The sequence below is a fragment of the Pempheris klunzingeri genome, chromosome 5, assembly GCF_042242105.1.
Source record: "Pempheris klunzingeri isolate RE-2024b chromosome 5, fPemKlu1.hap1, whole genome shotgun sequence".
Lineage (NCBI taxonomy): Eukaryota > Metazoa > Chordata > Actinopteri > Acropomatiformes > Pempheridae > Pempheris > Pempheris klunzingeri.
In genome coordinates, this window is record NC_092016.1 from 365,001 (window position 1) to 384,970 (window position 19,970).

A 19,970-nucleotide genomic window follows, 5' to 3' on the forward strand; every position below is an offset into this window, starting at 1 on the left:
CCACCACCACAGACAGGAGGTCATAGGTCACCCCCCCCCACCACAGACAGGAGGTCATAGGTCACCCCCCCCCACCACAGACAGGAGGTCAAAGGTCACCCCCCACCACCACAGACAGGAGGTCAAAGGTCACCCCCCAACCACAGACAGGAGGTCAAAGGTCACACTAATGCCACTGTGTCATTCAGCTTTCAGGTTAATGGTTTCAAACCAAACTCCATTCAAAATTCTGGCACTTTAATATTTCTTTGATGTCCACAGGAAGCAGCACGGACTCCCTGATCAATACATCGATACTTTGATTTTTGATCAGGTTTTGATCCGAGGCCGACTCTGGTCCAAACCAGACCAGACCAGAAGCTCCCAACAAACCAACCCTGAGGACCTTCAGGACAAAACCACGATGAGTCAAGTTAGGCGGAAATGACTACGGGACTTCCGGTCGTACTTTCAAAAATAAAATCATTAGTGAAAACCACTAGGGAGCATGTTCCAGTGTTATAACGGTCCACAAACGGCTGTACTGTGGTTTTCAGTTGTTGTAGTGGACCATCCAACATCCTACACTTTAATGGCACCGTGTCATTAAGCTCTCAGATTGACTTTTGCAGCTGGTTTCTATTGCGTGGAAAAGCTGAACCAAACTCCATTTAAAAATCCGGCACTTTCATATTTGTTTGCTTGTTGACAAAGAGAAACGCTGAAAGCATGTTAATCCGACACATTTAGGAAATCTTAGCGGCCTTATTATACATTCGACAAATTAATTATCTGAACTTAATTAACTAACTCTGATTTGATAATTTCTCATTTTGTTTCTCATTGCTCGATCCCTCCATCCGTGGTTGTAAAATAAAGGGGAAGGCAAACCAGCTGACTGTTTTCTGTGTTTTTCCTAATTCAAGTTAGTATCAAGCGATTAGAAACGATGCATAATTAAGTCCACCGTGCTCCTCAAATATGCAACTAAAAATTACGGTACTCACCAGTGACTCACGGATTCCCAGACGTTAAATTTCACATTTTTTGAACGGAGTTTGGCTTGACGGGCTCGTTGTTGACAGATCATCTAACTCCAGCCTCTGAACATCACAGGTGGCAGGAGAGACCGGAGCTCTTTACAGAAACCAGCTGCTAACCAGCTTTAGCAGTTTGGTCCCATTAGCGGGTCCAGATGTTCGCTCTTGACTGAGCGTGACTCAGCCCATCAGAACCGGACCGGAAGCTTCAGTTAGCCGGCTAGCTACAAACAACACCACCGCTCTGAACAGCTAGCGTTAGCATTAGCATTAGCTCTGCCGGGTACAGCGTTAACGTACCGACCTGTTAGCATGGCTAACCAAGTGTCACTAGCCAGCTGCGGACAGCAGCTAAGCGAAGCTGAGGGTTTACCTGTTAGCAGTGAGTCACCCAGGTGTTAGCATGGCACTGACCGAGTCCTCCAGCAGCAGCCTGCCGCCTGTCAAGGGCTGTTTACGGGGATCAGCTGCAGGAGCGCACAGCCTCTGGGTTGCCAGACTTCAGGGAGGAAACACGTAAAATAAGAGCCGCCTCTCAGAAGACTGAACATTTACAAGGTTCACTAATCAAAGGTAACTAGTCTGTCCATGTAGTAAACCGGTACATGTGCCCGGCTCTTTAAACTCTGGTTACTGGTTAACTTCACCTGCCTGTCCACACCGGGTCACAGCGCCCCCCACCGGGTCACAGCGGGGCCACAGGCCCGTGACTGTCACACATCAGGTGAGTGTGTCAGGTGCAGCCTGAGGGCAGGAAGAAGACTGAACACCAGAATCAGCTTCGCTGCAGAGTTTCCACTGTAGGAAGCGTTAGTGATGACAGAGCACACAAAGAAACACCAGAGTTACATCAGAAGAAGAAATAAGACGTTTATAAAATGTGCAAACGTCATCAGAAATAAAGGGTTAAAGGAAAGGTGCTTTATGGGAAATGTAGGATCCAGTGAAGCTGCTTCCATGTGGATTTTTTTTTTTCCTAATCCAAAATCAAATACTACAGTAGTACTATAGAGTATTTCTACTTGAACATAAGTATTTTTACTCTTTAGTATTTTTGTTTTTACTTCTATAAAGTTATGGTGCATTCATGTGGTGTCGGAATAATCAGAAAAATGGGAGAGTTCCCAACCCAAAGTCACATGAACGCCCCCTCAGGTCGACACGCGTTTGGTGGATGTAAGAGGTTTTTTATTAGTTCACGTCCGTCACATCAGATGACCAGTGAGGTACAGACATTACAGATCAGCTGTCAGCGACATGTTTAAACACTAGAAGTGCTCAGAGGGTTTTTAACACCATGACGACCAGAGGTTCATCTGGGATGGAGAAACACTCTGACTGTGACTTTAGCTGCTGTCTGTAGCTGCAGCACAACAAAGCAGGAAGTACATCCAAGAAACACATTTAAAGCAGCAGAAGAAGAAGAAACGAGGCCTGTTTGATCCTGTTAGAGACACATTTAAAGCAGCAGAAGAAGAAACGCAGCCTGTTTGATCCTGTTAGAAGCTCCAACATCAGTTTAAGGACCAAACCAGCTGAACCTGAGCAGGAACACTGATCAGCAGGAGGAACTCTCCATCGATGGGACAGAAGAAGCCACAGGAACAGATGAAAAACGTCCTCCTGGTTTATTTAGTTTCCATTCAGTCACACAGAGGAGCCATTAACAGTAAATAAAGAGAAGGTCAGTCTGAACCCATGAAAACACTCAGACTGTTCCTTTAATGTGCTCTGAAACACAAACACACAGCAGCTCCTCGGCCCCCCTGACCCCCCCCCAACCAAATTCTGTTCACTTTTCTTCAACTTAAACTTCATGTTTAACTGTTGACGTCAAAGTCAACTTTATTTGTAAAACCTCCCAAAAACAACAACAGTTCCAAAGTGACTTCAGGGAGGAAGAAAGGGAACAATGATAATAATAATAATAATAATAATAATAATAATAAAACATCTTTGGCTCCTGAGATGTTTTAATCCTGGTTCAACCATTTAAAGCGCTTTGTAACTTTGTTTTGAAAAGTTCTGTATAAATTAAGTTTCTAATTATTATCAGTTTATTATGTCATTACTGTTTATTATTGATATTATTAGAATCATTGGCAGTATTTCAGTGGCATCAAACACCGTTTTTTACTTCTACTGTCTGAGCTGCAGTCGTTTATCATCAACCTTCATCACCAGGACGCCACATGAACACATCACATATGCAGACCACAGAGGACCAGGACCACGGCAGCAACACGTCACGCTAACACGTCAGCAACACGCTAACACGTCAGCAACACGCTAACAAGTCAGCAACACGCTAACAAGTCAGCAACACGCTAACATGTTAGCAACACGTCACCCTAACACGTCACCAACACGCTAACATGTTAGCAACACGTCATGCTAACACGTCTCCTGTCGCCTCCTGCTCCGGGAAAAAAACTAAAGCGTGTGAATCACACGTTTAACTCTCCGGCTCCTGGATGGTTCAGACATTCAAGTTCTAACACAGAGGGGTCAAAGGTCACGGCGCCAACAGGTAGAGGCGGCGTCTGTGATCTTCAGTCGCTCTCGCTGCCGCTCTCTGACAGGACGTAGCAGTTGTCCTCCCCCGTGTTCTCCACAAACCACACACCTGAAGACCAAACCACCAGACGCAGGCGTCACACGCTGACCTCCATTCGCTTCGTGAACGTTCACCGGTGGTCCTTACCGTTCGGGGTTCTGTCTTCGTCCTCTTCCAAGTGCTCCGTGTCGTAACTCACAAAAATATTCTGGGAAAAGAAACAACCTGGTTATTAAGGTCATCACCACCGTCCCCATGATCCTCTCTGTCCTCATCCTGGTGTGTGAGTGACTGGTAGGTAGTAAAAGTGTTGGAACTGGTCCAGTAGATCACCTCAGCCAGCAGCCACCAAACGGGCTGCAATGGCTGCAACGTGATCCTTTGGGACAACTGCACCTGATCACAGTAGGTCGGATCCAACACACATCAACACAAACTACCTGATGGAGGAGCAGAGTCTGTCATAGAGGTGGGTGTGGCCACTGTGACATCACTCTTTGCTTTTTGTTGCTTTGCTTTTGTTTGGTTTCATGGACATCACAGTCTTGGTTTTTAGGAATCAGAAGTGACGTTTGCTCCTCTGATTGGTCAGTGAGCAGGAAGCCCCGGCCTAAAGCCCCCCCCCCTCCTGGTGTATCTTCCTCTAAATCAGGGGGGGCCACACTTTTTCGGCTCGCGAGCTACTTTTAAAATGACCAGGTCAAAATTATCTACCTACATTAAAAATGCTAAACATATATTAACTTCTATATATACTGAGTATACTTTATATTTACAATATATGTTGGCATACACTGCATAACTGCAGCTAATGTAACCCTTGGTATTACACTTAAAAATTGACAGCAGTAATGCACATAGGTGACAAACAGTGATGGAACCATCAATACTGCACATAAGTGATGAGAGTAACTGGAACATTCAATACATTTATGGTCTCTACCTTCCTCTGATGACTTGCACTGAATGGAGTAGAACATCCCTTCCTGTCCTGTTCCCCATCCCAGAGTATCCCTTCTTTAGTAGATATAAATTGGAGCGCTAGCTAGTAGCTAGCGCGTTTGACCGCGCATGTCCCATCCCGGGACCCGTAGGCCGCCCTGTACGTCAATCAAGTCGCAAACGCGACTTTTTTAACTTATTTTTTTTTAACGTCAGGCGATCTACCGGTACTACCTCCGCGATCGACCGGTAGATCGCGATCGATGTATTGGGCACCTCTGCTCTAAATGGACCATAACTTACTAAATGAACTGAAGAAGACTGTAAACTAGAGACTGAGAGCAGAAGCCGCCCCCTGCTGGACACTAGAGAGGAAGCAGCTGTAAGGCTCTTCAGCATCGGCTTCACTGTTCAGACCCAGAGGACACCGACACTCTTTATAGACTGATACCGACCAATCAGAGGACACCGACACTCTTTATAGACTGATACCGACCAATCAGAGGACACCGACACTCTTTATAGACTGATACCGACCAATCAGAGGACACCGACACTCTTTATAGACTGATACCGACCAATCAGAGGACACCGACACTCTTTATAGACTGATACCGACCAATCAGAGGACACCGACACTCTTTACAGACTGATACCGACCAATCAGAGGACACCGACACTCTTTACAGACTGATACCGACCAATCAGAGGACACCAACACTCTTTACAGACTGATACCGACCAATCAGAGGACGCTTCTTTACAGACTGATACCGACCAATCAGAGGACGCTTCTTTATAGACTGATACCGACCAATCAGAGGACGCTTCTTTATAGACTGATACCGACCAATCAGAGGACGCTTCTTTATAGACTGATACCGACCAATCAGAGGACGCTTCTTTATACAGACTGATACCGACCAATCAGAGGACGCTTCTTTATACAGACTGATACCGACCAATCAGAGGACGCTTCTTTATAGACTGATACCGACCAATCAGAGGACGCTTCTTTATAGACTGATACCGACCAATCAGAGGACGCTTCTTTATACAGACTGATACCGACCAATCAGAGGACGCTTCTTTATAGACTGATACCGACCAATCAGAGGACGCTTCTTTATACAGACTGATACCGACCAATCAGAGGACGCTTCTTTATACAGACTGATACCGACCAATCAGAGGACGCTTCTTTATAGACTGATACCGACCAATCAGAGGACGCTTCTTTATAGACTGATACCGACCAATCAGAGGACGCTTCTTTATACAGACTGATACCGACCAATCAGAGGACGCTTCTTTACAGACTGATACCGACCAATCAGAGGACGCTTCTTTATACAGACTGATACCGACCAATCAGAGGACGCTTCTTTATACAGACTGATACCGACCAATCAGAGGACGCTTCTTTATAGACTGATACCGACCAATCAGAGGACGCTTCTTTATACAGACTGATACCGACCAATCAGAGGACGCTTCTTTATAGACTGATACCGACCAATCAGAGGACGCTTCTTTACAGACTGATACCGACCAATCAGAGGACGCTTCTTTATACAGACTGATACCGACCAATCAGAGGACGCTTCTTTATAGACTGATACCGACCAATCAGAGGACGCTTCTTTACAGACTGATACCGACCAATCAGAGGACGCTTCTTTACAGACTGATACCGACCAATCAGAGGACGCTTCTTTACAGACTGATACCGACCAATCAGAGGACGCTTCTTTATAGACTGATACCGACCAATCAGAGGACGCTTCTTTACAGACTGATACCGACCAATCAGAGGACGCTTCTTTACAGACTGATACCGACCAATCAGAGGACGCTTCTTTACACAGACTGATACCGACCAATCAGAGGACGCTTCTTTACAGACTGATTACTAGTTACTCTCTGGTACCTTGTTCCTGAGCAGTCTGTCCCAGCGTCCCTGCTGTTGTTTGACCAGTTTGAGGACCGGCTCATTGGACTTCATTTCCCAGCAGCAGCAGTCAGCAGCGATGTTGGCATGAAGCTCCAGATCGGCTCTGTAGGTGCGACCGTTTGCTCTGCCGCTGAACAGAGAGAGAGAGAGCGTCACCCCGATCAATCTTTCAGTTCACTGTCATCACCGATGTTTGAACTGCTACAGATGAACTGGGGATAAATAAAGTTGTCTTCCTGGAAGGTGACGTCCTTAAATATCTTGTTTTGTCCAAATTAATTTCACAGACCATCACACTTACTTACAGAAGCTGGAGCCATTTTTATGTATAATAAATGTTTAACTATCACAAAAGCTGGAAATGAATTCTAAGCGTATCAGCAGCTTCACTGACGAAGCAGCATTTAGTTTTTTCTTCTGGCTCAGTCAGACTGACATTCACACCTAATTATTGTTCATCATCAAACCGTGAACCTGAACTGTTGGAACAAGTGTTTTCACAATGTGACCTGTGTGTGTGTTTAATTCTGAACATGAACCCCTCCCACCAGTGGAAAGTAAAGGGGGAAGTGAGCGATCGGTGGCCGACTGCTCCTCACAGACCTGTAGACGACCCTGTCAGGGTAGAAATCACAGCGCTGACTCTCCGGGTTCATCAGCTTCACTGTGACGACCACAGAGCCGGACGTCTGGTGCCAGAGGACCTGAGGGTGGAAACTGAAACAAACACGTTCAGACCGGAGCTTTAAAACCTCCACTTCACTCTGAAATGGAATCAATACACTAATCAACTGCAGTTACACTTGTACAGTCTGGATCATCTGCAGGAGGCTTAAAGGAGAACTTTGGTGTTTTGACACCTGGGTCCTGTTTGTACATACTCTGGTACAAACAGTCGTTATATTCAGACACACCAGACTCCATTCACAAAAACGGGGATTTTACACAGGAGCTGGTGGTCTGCTGCTGTAGACCAGATCCAATACAATACTTTAGCAACACACAATAACTACCTGATGGAGGCAGCAGCAGACCAGCAGCTCCTGTGTTCAATCAGGTAAAATCCCTGTTTTAGTGAATGTAGTCTGGTGTGTGTGCAGAGAGCGATAGAACAGCTGCTGGCTGAGGTGATCGACTGGACCAGTTCCAACACTTTTACTACCTGCCAGTCACTCAGACACCAGGATGTGGACACAGAGGACCAGGGGTAGAAACAGTGGAGTGGCCCTTTAAAACCCAGATAAGCTCTGCTGTACCTTTTTGGCTCACTGCAGTGAGTCTCATTAGAGTTGATGACCTGCTGGCTGCTGCTTTGATCGCCACCTGCAGGCACACCTGAACACACACACGTTTTATCAGCATCTGTTTTACCTCTTATTTCATTCCTAAAACTGGATCAAATAGCTGAAACTCACAACAACATAAAACAGTGAGATGTGAACAATCATATGTAATAATGTACACGATGAACGGGACACTTCATCCATCCACGGCTCTTATGAAGTCTGATTTTATTCTCACCGTTCTCAGCGGGGTGGAGATGAGCGGCTCGGCCGGTCGGGGAACAAATTTCTCCTTTGTCTTCGTTTCTGTGGAACAAAACCACAAAGCTTCTGTTCAGACCAGAAACAGCGACGCTGTGACCTGCTGAGACGTTCAGGACACGACTTCAAACATCAGAGAGAGAAAAAGACGTTGAAGCCAGACGATGGCTGAACACAGAGGAACCACAGGGAGTCCTTCAGCGAAGACGCCAACCTGATCGTCTGCTCCGCTGGCCTCAGATCAGCTCTCTGACGGGTCCTCTGGTCGTCCAGCTGGTCCACAGCCAGGCGGGGGTCAGCCTCTAGTCCCGGGGACGCTGAGGACATCAGACTGGGAGGCTCACTGGACTCCAGGTGAGGAAGGTCAGCGGGCGCACCGACGCCAGCGGCTCTGAAGGCTTCAGCCAGAACGTCCTCCTGGGTTTTGATCCGGACCTCCAGAGCCAGCGGACCGTCCCCCGACCTACAAACAAAGAGCGCTGCTTCACTTTGACTCGAAGCCGCCGAGTCCACTGTGAGGACAGCGGACCGCTTGCTTACCCGGAGAGAGGGCCGGCCTCCTGGCAGAGCGCCCTCAGCAGGTTCAGGTGATCCGGGTTCCTCGCTCCCATCCCAGTGTTCAGGATCTCTGTCTGCACGCTGTATTCATTGATCACAGTTTTCATACCTGCCACCTGCGTCACACGGACCTAAAAACAACAAAAGGTGTCCAGAGTTCACATCAGACCGACACCTCATCCAGATGCAGCGACCGACGGGAACACCCACCATGGGATCAACAAACAGCGTGCGTCCCAGGCTGCAGACGGCTCTGGCTCTGTGCTGCAGACCTCGGATCCTCTGGCCGATCGCTCTCGTCACCTGTGAGCCAAACAGTCCGGTCACGTGACCGCCACAGGACAGTGGGGGACACACATCTGATCAATACCACCTGCAGAGTTTAGACTGGGTGAGTTCACCGGAGCTCTCCTCGCTCTGGTCACATGAGCGGTGTCATCCTGCACCGATAACACGCTCAGTATCTAAACAGGTCGATGTATTCTGTGTCCCCGATGTGTTCTGTGTCTAATGCCAGTCGAATTCAAGTTAAGGACCGTGGTGTCTGTAGTGGTGCCGTGTTTGTGTCTGTGGTGAAACCTTGGGGTGCCAGTCGGTCTCTGCGTCGACCGGTTTGACCCGGCAGACGACGATCTCCACGGCCTGGCCGGGCACAGAGTGGAACTGCTCCGGGAGCTTCAGGAGCTGATGGGATTTGACCACCTCCTCCTTTCCAACGTCGAGAAACTGAGCCAAGACGGTGAAAAACAGCCGGCCCCCCCTCTCTGGGACGGACAGGACCTTCACCCTGCCGCCGGGGGACGTCAACACAGTCAGTCAGTCATCTGTGGAGCTGACAGTGAAAACACCACCTAGTCTGCTGACTAAGCAGCTGTTTAGCAAAGACTAGAACTAACGAAGACACTGGTTACTAACAGAGAATATCAGCATGAAGACAAACGTGTGGGCTCAGTGTCACAACTGAACTTCCTTTAAAGGGTCACTCCCCTGTTTCTCCCCCTGGTCCTCTGTGTCCACATCCTGGTGTCTGAGTGACTGGTAGGTAGTAAAAGTGTTGGAACTGGTCCAGTAGATCACCTCAGCCAGCAGACACCAAACGGGCTGCAATGGCTGCAACGTGATCCTTTGGGACAACTGCACCTGATCACAGTAGGTCCACTAAAAGAGCTTGTTTGATCCACTGACAGGCTCAGAGTGTTATTCTAAGTGTGTGACAGCATCATGGAAAGGATCCCTACAGAGAGAGACCTGGAAGATCCTTTTGGTTTAACCACAAACAGCACACACACCAGACTACATTCACTAAAACAGGGATTTTAGAGCTGCTGCCTCCATCAGTCAGTGTGTTTGTGTTACTGTGTGACTTTGGTGTTTAAAGGGTCAGATTGGATCCAACATAATATTTAACACTCTGACTGATGGAGGCAGCAGCTCCTGTGTCCTGTGAGCTAAAATCCCTGTTTTAGTGAATGTCTGGTCTGGTGTGTTTACATTTGTGGTCTAATAATAATGAGGATGTACCTACCAGTCATTTAGACCCCAGGGTCTGAACAGATAGGCCCCAGGTTTAATAACACCTGTGTTCTCATCTCCCTCCAGTGATATCCTCCTGAGGTTGTATTCAGACTTCAGACCTGTGGAAGACCTCATCCTCCTGCACGGCGTACAGGCCTCCCTCCAGCACCTCCTGGGCTCCTGGTTTCTTGTCGGCGTAGAAAGAGGTCATTTCAGACACCATGCTCTGAAAACCTCCGTCGTCCTTGCTGACAATTCGACCGTAAAACACCGACGCCGTCTTGATGTAGAGAGGCACAACCTGGGAGCACGGGACAGTCCAGAGTTACTGCGGCACTCCTACAGTCTGCGGTCGCCGTGAGCAAACAGAGCGTCCTCACCTCTACGACTCCCGAGGCAGGAAGCACAGACCGGTCGAGCTGTGAACAGAGTGTGTGACGGCCGGGACACACACTCCTGTCTCTGCAGAAACACACACACACACTGTTGTCTCCACACAAACGCAAGAGCCGTTCACGGTGATGTGGAGGAGTGGGCCCGCTGACCTGCACACCCCGAAGCTCTTCAGGTAGCTGCACAGAGGCCTGTGGGTCTTCTGGTCCTCCCGGGCCACGTGGACGCCCTGGGCGAAGGACAGAAGCTCGGGGGGCAGCGGGGCGTTGGTTCGCACCAGGTACCGCAGCACTCCAACCACGTGACGGGCGTTCCTCTCAGAGATCAGCAGCACCGACCTGCTGGGGGGACGGCAGCTCTCCGTTTGGTCCTGGGAGGAAACCTGGGACCAGAACCACAGAGATTTAGACACCAACTTCTCCAGCAGACCTGTAAAATGTCTCAGCTGCAGCATGTTTAATGTTCTCTTAAGTTTTTGGTCTTGGCTCATTGGCTCAACAGTGACGGGCCAATAGGAGCGCTCGCCTCAGCAGACTGGACGGATCACTGTTGGCCGACTGTTTTTATGCATCTTTATTTTTGTCTGTTTCACATTTCTAAAAAGGACCGTTGCCCTCTGAAGTGTTTAGCGGACAAACTGTGGTGACGTTCATGCTTTGCTCGTTTCTCTTGGCTCTTACTCGCTCAGAAAGGTTCCTGAAGTTGTCGGCCATGCAGAAGAGTCGGCTGCCGAATACTTTGGGAGACGTGGGGAAGGCGTAGTGGACGACACAGGTGGCATCTCTGATTCCCAGACAGCTCAGACAGTCGCTGGTGCTGACTGCAGGTCAAAGGTCAAACACAACGGAAAAAACAGAGCAGCCGTGTTCATGCTGGGGGGGGGGCTCCACTGAATGTCTGAACGGTGGGTAAAGGTGTCTACAGGTGTTTACCCAGGATCACATGAGTCCCGGGGCCGATGTCTTTCCTCCACTGCCGGACGACCAAGTCAAACTGGTGACTTAAGCCCTCGTGGGTCATCAGGCAGAACACGGACTTGTTGCTCACGGCCTGAAGACGAGAAAAGACAAATGTCAACCTTCATGAAGACCTGCCGCCGTCTTCCCAACGTCAGGGGAGGAAATGTGTGGATGGAGGAGTTTAACTAGTGTGTCTCTTTGTGGAACTCATGTCCGACAGTCTAAATACTAATACTGAGTCCTGATTGGACGGTTACAGCGTTATGGATGAGTTCTGGTGGAGGAAGGTCGTCCTCTCGTCTGTCCGTCTACTCATCTGGAGCTATGCTAAGCTAATGCTAGCATTAGCCAGTTCGGAGGTCTGACGCTCCCCGAGACGTTCGGTACGACCGCAGCCATCGTTTCACCTTGAAGATGTCTTGGACCTCCTGAGCAGAGCTGGCTACGATCAGGGTCTTCTGGGCCACGTCGGGGTTGAAATCGAGTGCAGCCAACAGAGCGGAGACCTTGCTGTTCTCCAGAGTCATGAGGATGGTCTGTAGGAGGACATTTTACAGTTTAACACGGTTATTATGGTTCTTTTTGTTGCTCCTCACTGCACACAGAGCGCTCTCTTGTTTTCAGTCATGTCCCAGGAGTCTATCCTGACAATACAGGGCAGCACATCATTAAACGGGCAGCAGGAGTTTTTCTTTATCTGAGTCGACCTGAGGCCGGCTGTTATCTGACCAGTTTCCACTGGGAGACAGTAAATGGACCTGAAACCTTGTGAGGACATTGTGAGGTTTACTGAGGGGGCGGAGCGGGCCACCGTGGCTGCGGATGATTCATGAGACTGACCTGCCGGACGTCGCCGTACAGAGCAGCTTCTTCGGGGACGGTCATGACAACACAGGGGTACGGCATGTGGGTGGCCAACAGGCCCTCCATGTGACTGCTCCATCTTTTCGCCACGACGACGAGCTGCCGGGGACAGGAAACCTTCTCCTCGCTGGACGTCACCTTCTGGAAATGCTGCAGGATGGTCGCCATCTAACAAGGGACCATTCGTGTTTGAAGGAACGTTTAAAAAGGTGTAAAGACCAAAGATGTTCAAACATATTCACAAAATAAACCCAGGCTTTATTTTGACCCTGAAACTTAGTTCAGGGATTTAACAGGTGATCACATCCAGCAGGTCATGTGGGTTTATATCAGGATCCTGTGGATATGAATCAACATTAAAGGACTCTAACACCATTTGTCCACAGGACTTTGGTGTTTTAAAGGATTAACCCTTTCAAGCACTGTAGACTGATGGATCATCTGCGTTTCACCTGGTCTGGAGCGTGAGCGAAGAGCTGGTCGGCCTCGTCCAGCACCAGGTGGTACAGACGCAGGAACAGGAAGCAGTGGCAGGACAGCATGCGGACCAAACTGAAGGGAGTGGTCACTAACAGCAGGCCTGGGGAGGGAGAACATTTAGGGAACTATGCGACTTCCTCAGCTCGGGACAGTCCCACTTACAAACCAATGACACTCTGGACAAGAACAGCCGTCAGTGGACTCGGCTCACAGTTTTTGGGGATCCTGACAGCTTTGGCCTCGTCTTTGCCGACCCCCAGCAGCACGCTGACGGGGTGGAGGGTCGGGCCGACCTTGAACTCCTCCAGCAGGTCCAACGTCGCCTGCACCTTCTCCCAGCCTGGACACAGCAGCACCGCTACGGGCTGCGCAAACAGCACAGCCAATCAAAGGAGGCGTGTGGTTCTGCTTCAGGAAATCAGAAATACTTGAATAAACGGCCCCCGGCCCGGTGCGGACGTACTCACCCCTGCGCTGGAGGTGAGGGAGGTGAAGATTGAGTTGAGCAGGATGTGGGTGAGGAGGGGGGCGAGGTAGCTGAGCGGCCGGTCGGCGTCGTGGGAGACGATTACGGTGTTGCCTCCTCGAGCCACAGCCGGCCAGCTGTAGCGGTCGGCCGGAGACAGGCCGACGTACTGCTTCCTCCACAGCACCTGAGAGCAGAGCGGCCGCCGTGAGCTCGGGCAGGAAGTCTGGTTTCACTGCTTTCTCCTACTGAACGTCCTCTTCTTCTCCTCCTCACAGCACAGCGACAAGATGAGCCACACAGCAGGAGATACTGGACACTCACATGAGGACCACACATCGTCAGGCTGGGGGGCCGCTCTCACTCACTCATCTACAAACTGTTCGTCTCTTATATCATCAAACATTCTCGTTTACCCGGCGGAGAGACTCTGTGATGGGGGCGTCCTCCAGGCTGCTGCAGGGCTCCACCGGGGCAGCAGCGTGCACCAGGACCCCCCTCCTGCCGGGATCACTGGGAACAACCTGAGGACGGGCAGCAGGTGAATAAGGGGGGGGCGTCACGAGGACGCCTGCTGAGGTGACATCACATGACCGACTGCTGCACTTCAGGTTCATACAAGCACACTTCTAATCATCTGAACATTTGGACACCAACACGTTAGAGTTTAGGGTTTCCTGCAGTGGAGGGGGGGGGGGGGGGGGGGGGGGGGGGCACTTTTCTGAAAAACAACACATGAACCATCTATCAAAGTGATGATGTTCTTCCAGGCAGCTCAGACCTACCACGTCTGCTGGGCCGGGGCTCACCGGCTCTGGGTTCAACCACTCCAAGAGGCTGCAGAGGACACGACAGGGAGAGGAAATGTGTTTTTACCCACTAACACACTAGTATTTCACAAGCAACCTCGCCACAGACACATGGACAGCTCCCTGACTTTCCAGGACTTTTCCAGGACTAAAAGCTGAGTTTCTCTGACCTATAAATGTCACATGACTGCTTTAGATCATTTCCGTCTTTCCCATGATCCTCGGCCAGAGGATCATTAGCTACAGCAGGAGCCCCGGAGGAGAAACGGCGCTAAGATTTCATGTAGCCAACCAATCACAACGCACCAGATGTTACAAACAATCTGGTGAATAAACACATTTCCCCCTGATTTTCCAGGACTCGCCCCAATAAGTCATTAATCTCCCTGCCTGGAATAAACTGGTCTTAATGCCATGACTTTCCAGAACCTCCAGGAGCAGTGGGAGCTGCAGCTCACCGTGAGCAGGCCCAGTCCTCTTCGGTCCTCCGCGGCTTCTCCGCCGACCTGCTCAAACAGGAGACTTCAGCTCAGACACGTCAAACTCACTTCCCACCTGCCGTCAGGTGAGTCTGACCCTGATCTAGCTGGTGAGTCACTGTGATGAAAGCACCCAACACCGTACCTCCTCCGCTCATCCCCCAGGTCTTCAGCCCGCCAGCTCTCAGCAGCACCTTCAGCTCCTTCAGCTCCACTGACAAACGCCAAAGGATGAAGTTATTAAAGAGGGACATAAAGACAGACAGACACTCGTAGATCACCTCTGACTGTGTGCAGGTCTGTCGACTCAGGTGGGATTAAAAAGGCGACACTGAACTGTTTTATAATCACAGTATGTGACAAAGTCTTAAAGCTGCATGGGGGGGGGGGTGACCTCTAACACCAGCTGCTCTGCTCCTGGTTCCCTGTATTCTAACGTGGATCTGAAATGAGCTGCTGGTTTTTACCTGTAGTGGTTTATATTTCATGAAACTGTCTGAATCACAGAGAGCGAACCAGCAGCTCCTGTCTGCAGGAGGAAGTTCCTCTGAAGGATTCAACAGGAGCTCCGTGTCTGTGGGGTCATGACTGACTGACCCTTCAGCTCTCTGGCGCCCCCCTGAGGAGGCTTCTGTCATTATCGTTAGTCTTTGTCCTGCTGAGTGTCTCCATGTCCATTACAGACCAGATCCTTCTTTTACCAGGATTAAGATGTGATGAGCACAGTGCAGATTTAGTGCCCCCTCCCCCTGTACTGTTAAACCAGTCAGTTAACTGAACCAGTGAAGGTGTGCTGCAGCGTACACTTCCTGTCCTGTGCAGCTTCTGGAGGCTGCAGGCGTCTCTGCAGGCGTCTCTGCAGGCCCACAGTCTTTGGGCTTCTCCTGCTCACTGACCTGGAGGACAAACATCAGCTTCATGTTTCCTGTGTCCGCTCTGAATAACCTTGTGTCTGAATGGTGCTTCGTGAATGAACTTACCTTTTCCTGGTCTTCCTGAGTGTGTTCAGACTTCACGTGTTGGAACGCCTCCTGTGCTGCACGTGGACTCACGCTGGCAGCCGCCTGATTCAGGAACTTCAGGAACCTGTGGGGAGCAACGTGGCTCAGACGTTTACCTCTGAGAGGGACGCTGTGTGTGCGTGGTGGAGACGACTCTCACCTGAACAGACTGAGGCTTTTGGTCAGAGCTGCAGCCAGAGACGAGTCTGTGTCCTCTGAGGAGTCGCTGAACAACAGATTAACGTCAGACACGCCACATGTACGACACGACTGCACAGTGAAGTGCTGCACTGAGCCGAGCGCGTGCTCACCTCTCTGCCGCAGCGGCGTCCGAGCCGCTCTTCGATCGGCCGTCTGGAGACGGCTGTTCTCGAGTGACCTTTGACCCGCTGCCTTCCTCGGAGCTCTTCGGCTCAAACTGTGGGCTCTAAAGCAGCAGACAGGTCAGAGGACACGACGTGTGGAGGTTTACTCTCACCTGCACACGGAAACACAGTGAGCACAGCTGCTGACCTGAGGTGCGGAGGGAGCCGTCGGCCGATCACCTGCTCCGACTGCAGCCAGACCTGGTGACATCACTGAGGGTTCAAACGGATTGGAGTCGGCGTGAATAACAAAGAACAGATTCACAACACGAGAGGTAAAGCTAAAAGTAGATTTCATTCAAAACTGAAGAGATTAATAACAAACACAAGTCTGGATAAAACCTCGGCTGATACACCTGACGAAACAGACATCAAGGTCCATTTAGTAGCTGTAGCTGGGGGGGGGGGGGGGGGGGGGGGGGGGGGGGGGCCCGTCCTCCAAGCTGTCTGTGTAGCTGCTGAAATGTGCGACTGGCCTGAACAGGATGCTGAGGGCGTTTACCGGGGGGGGGTTGGGTTTCTGCGGTCGGCCTGTTTGGGGTCGTGCAGACGGTCCTCGCAGCGCTGTGCATGGTCAGGATGTTGGAGGACAGCATGACAGGAAACTGGTCTACCTCACCCGGCCCGCCTCCGTCAGCTGACTCTCTGATGTAATACGCAAACTTCTTGACCACCAGATCGTCGTTCACACAGATCTGGAAAAAAACCATCACGGTAAACACAGTAAACGTCCAAGAACTGTCACCACGATAACAAGAGAACAGGCTCGTCTGAAGGCTGAGAGCAGAACTTCAAGTTCACATCAAGCTCACGGGTCTCACGTCCGAAGCTGTGAAATCACATGACTTCACCTTGATGTTCTCGATGGTCAGGTAGAGCTCCACAGACGTGGAGCCCGACTCCGACTGCAGCAGCACGCCTTCTGTCCAAGTCGACGCTGGTGGAAGGAAGCAAAGATTTATGGTGACTCCTAAAGACCACAAACACATTTCAACATCCGTTCTGACCCCCTCAATCAATCAATCAATCAGTATTTATGCAGTGCCAATTCATGACAGATGTCGTCTCACACTTTTCATACAGAGCAGCTCAGACCAAAGACCTCTTTAATTAAGACAGACCCAATCATTCAAGAATTCAACGTTCACGATTCGAGAATCCCCACGAGCAGGAGACAACAGGAAGAAACCTCCCCTTTAACAGGAAGAAACCTCCCCTTTAACGGGACGGAAACCTCCCCCTCAACGGGAAAGAAACCTCCCCCTCAACGGGAAAGAAACCTCCCCTTTAACGGGACGGAAACCTCCCCTTTAACGGGAAGAAACCTCCCCTTTAACGGGAAGGAAACCCAGACTGAACCCGGCTCAGAGGTGGGCGGCTTCCTCGTTTAACCCCGTCGGGGTGCCGGTGGATTCGACAGGGAATGTCCCGGCAGGCTTCCTGGAAACACTGATCAGGAAGACTGCACAGCAGCTCCTTTGCCGTAATAAGCAGCATAAAACACGGGTGAGATGTAAAATCTATCTCAGCTGTCACCTTGCAGCAGGTTGTGGAGGTAGAGCGTCGCCGAGCTGTCCCACTGGGTGGACCCGCTGCAGAGGACAGGAACATGAATAAATATCTGTAAACAGACCTACGGTCAAGTTTAGAGGAGGAGGACGTGAAAAGGATTCAGAGCTACACTACATCAGATGTTGTATATGAGCAGTGAGCTCGTCTTACATGAGCTCCGCCTTCTCCTCACAGACGGGCACTCGCAGCCTCGTTGGTCTGATTCCCGCCAGGTGGAACCTCCTCACCCAGAACGGCAGCTGGAGGAAGTCCTGCACGGCGACTCGGATCCTCGTTAGACCGAGACGAGAACAGACGAGTTAAAATCAGCACAGATCAGACTCACGATACCCCACGGGGCTGCAGACCGTCCTGGTTTTACTGCCTTCAGGACTAAACATCTATGTATTTACTGATAAATAAATATGAACGGTCTAATCAAAGCACTCTTATGTTCAGACTAATTTAATAAAACAGCAGTGGTCCGGTGTTCAGGAGGACCAGTACTGATCCGGTCTTACTGGTCTGAGGGGGCGACGAGCCGTTCTCCGTGGTCGACCAGCAGGCAGCGAACCTGGCAGGACACGGAGTCCATAATGATCGACTCCACCACAGCCCGACACCACAACTTCAGCGCCGACCAGTACACCACACACACCTGGAAACACAGTCACACACGTCCAGTCAACGACAGCGTCACGGGAAGGAGCCCTCTACCTGGTCAGGTGTGTAAAAACACGGGAATATCAATAACAAGCTTCATTTCTGCAGCACTGTGTGTCCCAGTGGCAGCATGTGCACAGAGAACAGCAGAAGGCCGAGGATGGAGCCTTGAGGTACACCACAACTTAGAGGAGCCACAGAGGAGGAGGCGTCGCCAAGTTAACACTGAAAATGTTCTACCTGCTGAGACTGACTGCAGGTGCTGCTTTACCTGTCCTTTCTCCAGCGCCGTGGGCTTCAGCCTGCGCAGGTCCTGTGCGACGCTGTGGTAGAACAGGTTCATCTGAGTCTGCAGACTGTCGTACTGCTCTGCGGTCTCTGAGTCACCGCAGAGGCCCCCAACAACCCGACCCCAGAGGCAGGACGGGTTCTCCACCTGCAGAGAGCAGAACCAATGTCCCCCAGAGGCACCAGAGCTGCAGCCAAAGCCTGAGTCCTTATGGTCCTGGTTCTGCTCAACCTCTCATATTAACTCATTGAAGGTGTGGCAGCATGTTAGCGCTCACAGAAGAGTCCACAAACACTTTTTCTGCTACTGAACAAAGATGTGATGAAGACAATGAAGAAGAACTTTTCTCTGACTGGCCAAAACGTGTTGAATTTACAAGGCGACAAGTTAAAGGGACAATCCGTGTTATCTGCAGTGTGGTCGTCGTCGGTTCTCCTCCATAGTCTGTGTGTTACCCACAGTGGATGGCATCAACGCTAAGCGGCGTCCTGCTGTGGACATCAGTTTAAGTGGACGCTGTATTTAGAGTATTTTCACCACTTTGCATCACGAGACGGACCTCTCTGACGGGACTGAAGCCGCTCTCTCTGCTCTCTCTCCAAACCCACCAGACTCCACTGAAAAAACTGTGGTTTTACACAGAACACAGGAGCTGATGTGGCGCTGCATTGATCTGAGTCTGAGAGACTTCTGTGTTTTAAATGGTTAGTTCATCGATCGAGGCAGCGGCAGCACAGCCAAGTCCTGTGTGTGAGATATGAAATGACACCTGCAGTACAGTGCTTAGCGTCTATGCCGACCGCCATCTTTTCTTGGTTACACACCGACTATGGAGAAGGACCTCAGACAACCTCAGTGCAGATAATACAGACTGTCCCTTTAATACCTGTGGCCCCCACGGCTGGATGTAACAGCACTAGAAGAACAGGTGGAGCATCTGCAGGTGACATCTGTGCAAAATAGTGCATCAAGACTCTGATCTGATTCTGTCCAGATTTCCACACTGATGGAGCTTTCAGTCTGTTTTATTACTGTGAACAAACCACATCTACACACCTTTCAGGTAACTGTGCCTGTTCTGTGATCACGTTGCTCCTCTTGTGGTTTTACTTCATCACACTACAACACCGCTGGATTGTAATTACATATAAAAACATCCCAGGAGTCAAATTAACACCTGATTACTTCAAGGTTTTTAATATCAGTTAGAGAATCTGCAGGAACACCTGAAGGCTCCCTGACGTCACTGTTAGCTGCTAGCTAACATTAGTCAGCGAAAAGCTTACTTACCTTCAAAATGGATATTTTCAGCATCGTTTGAGGATCCACAGCAAACTGTTAAAACGACAGACGCTGTAAGAAAACACAGGCTCACTGGTTTGACTCCAACCCGCAGAATAATGACACTTAAAGCTAAACTGAAGTCCAACTGCTACCTCAGCCCGTTAGCGCCTGTTAGCTAATGCTAAAGCTAAAGCTAACATTAACTCAACAGTTCTTCACAAAAACAATCCCGCACGTGTCCCCGGAAGCAGCGGACATCCAGGCTGTTCATTAACTGT

General features: G+C 50.1%; 2 protein-coding genes across 2 annotated transcripts in view; both read right to left on the minus strand.

Annotated features, from left to right (window-relative positions):
- ankrd27 (ankyrin repeat domain 27 (VPS9 domain)) overlaps window positions 1-1,501 on the minus strand; it is a 25,942-nt gene extending 24,441 nt beyond the window's left edge. The window contains exon 1 of the mRNA XM_070830876.1: window positions 1,393-1,501. The gene's annotated coding sequence lies outside the window, so the exon portion shown is untranslated. The remainder of the gene's footprint in view (window positions 1-1,392) is intronic.
- Window positions 1,502-3,571: 2,070 nt separating this feature from the next.
- Window positions 3,572-19,722, minus strand: tdrd12 (tudor domain containing 12). The gene is made up of 36 exons (XM_070830370.1): window positions 19,699-19,722; window positions 18,391-18,555; window positions 17,978-18,114; window positions 17,628-17,747; window positions 17,442-17,497; window positions 16,757-16,842; window positions 16,457-16,600; window positions 16,013-16,018; window positions 15,852-15,967; window positions 15,701-15,766; window positions 15,520-15,625; window positions 15,315-15,435; window positions 14,609-14,753; window positions 14,519-14,566; window positions 14,037-14,088; window positions 13,668-13,775; window positions 13,253-13,438; window positions 12,997-13,150; window positions 12,758-12,885; window positions 12,282-12,473; window positions 11,849-11,977; window positions 11,415-11,532; window positions 11,163-11,302; window positions 10,635-10,864; window positions 10,470-10,551; window positions 10,209-10,390; window positions 9,154-9,361; window positions 8,785-8,877; window positions 8,557-8,705; window positions 8,231-8,509; window positions 7,994-8,139; window positions 7,729-7,795; window positions 7,076-7,189; window positions 6,449-6,602; window positions 3,724-3,784; window positions 3,572-3,645 (listed from the first exon to the last, which is right to left on the minus strand). The coding sequence occupies exons 1-36, from the start codon at window positions 19,720-19,722 to the stop codon at window positions 3,572-3,574; spliced, it is 4,386 nt and encodes a 1,461-aa protein (XP_070686471.1).
- Between the last annotated feature and the right edge of the window lie 248 nt (window positions 19,723-19,970).

Bases quoted from the DNA above. Each gene is read 5' to 3' on its own strand.
- tdrd12 (XM_070830370.1), bottom strand. From the start codon at position 19,722: ATGCTGAAAATATCCATTTTGAAG. The intron at 15,436-15,519 runs GTAAGTTCATTC...TTTGTCCTCCAG, and splicing joins CTCAGGAAGACCAGGAAAAG to GTCAGTGAGCAGGAGAAGCC. The intron at 8,140-8,230 runs GTTGGCGTCTTC...TGATGTTTGAAG, and splicing joins CCAGCGGAGCAGACGATCAG to TCGTGTCCTGAACGTCTCAG.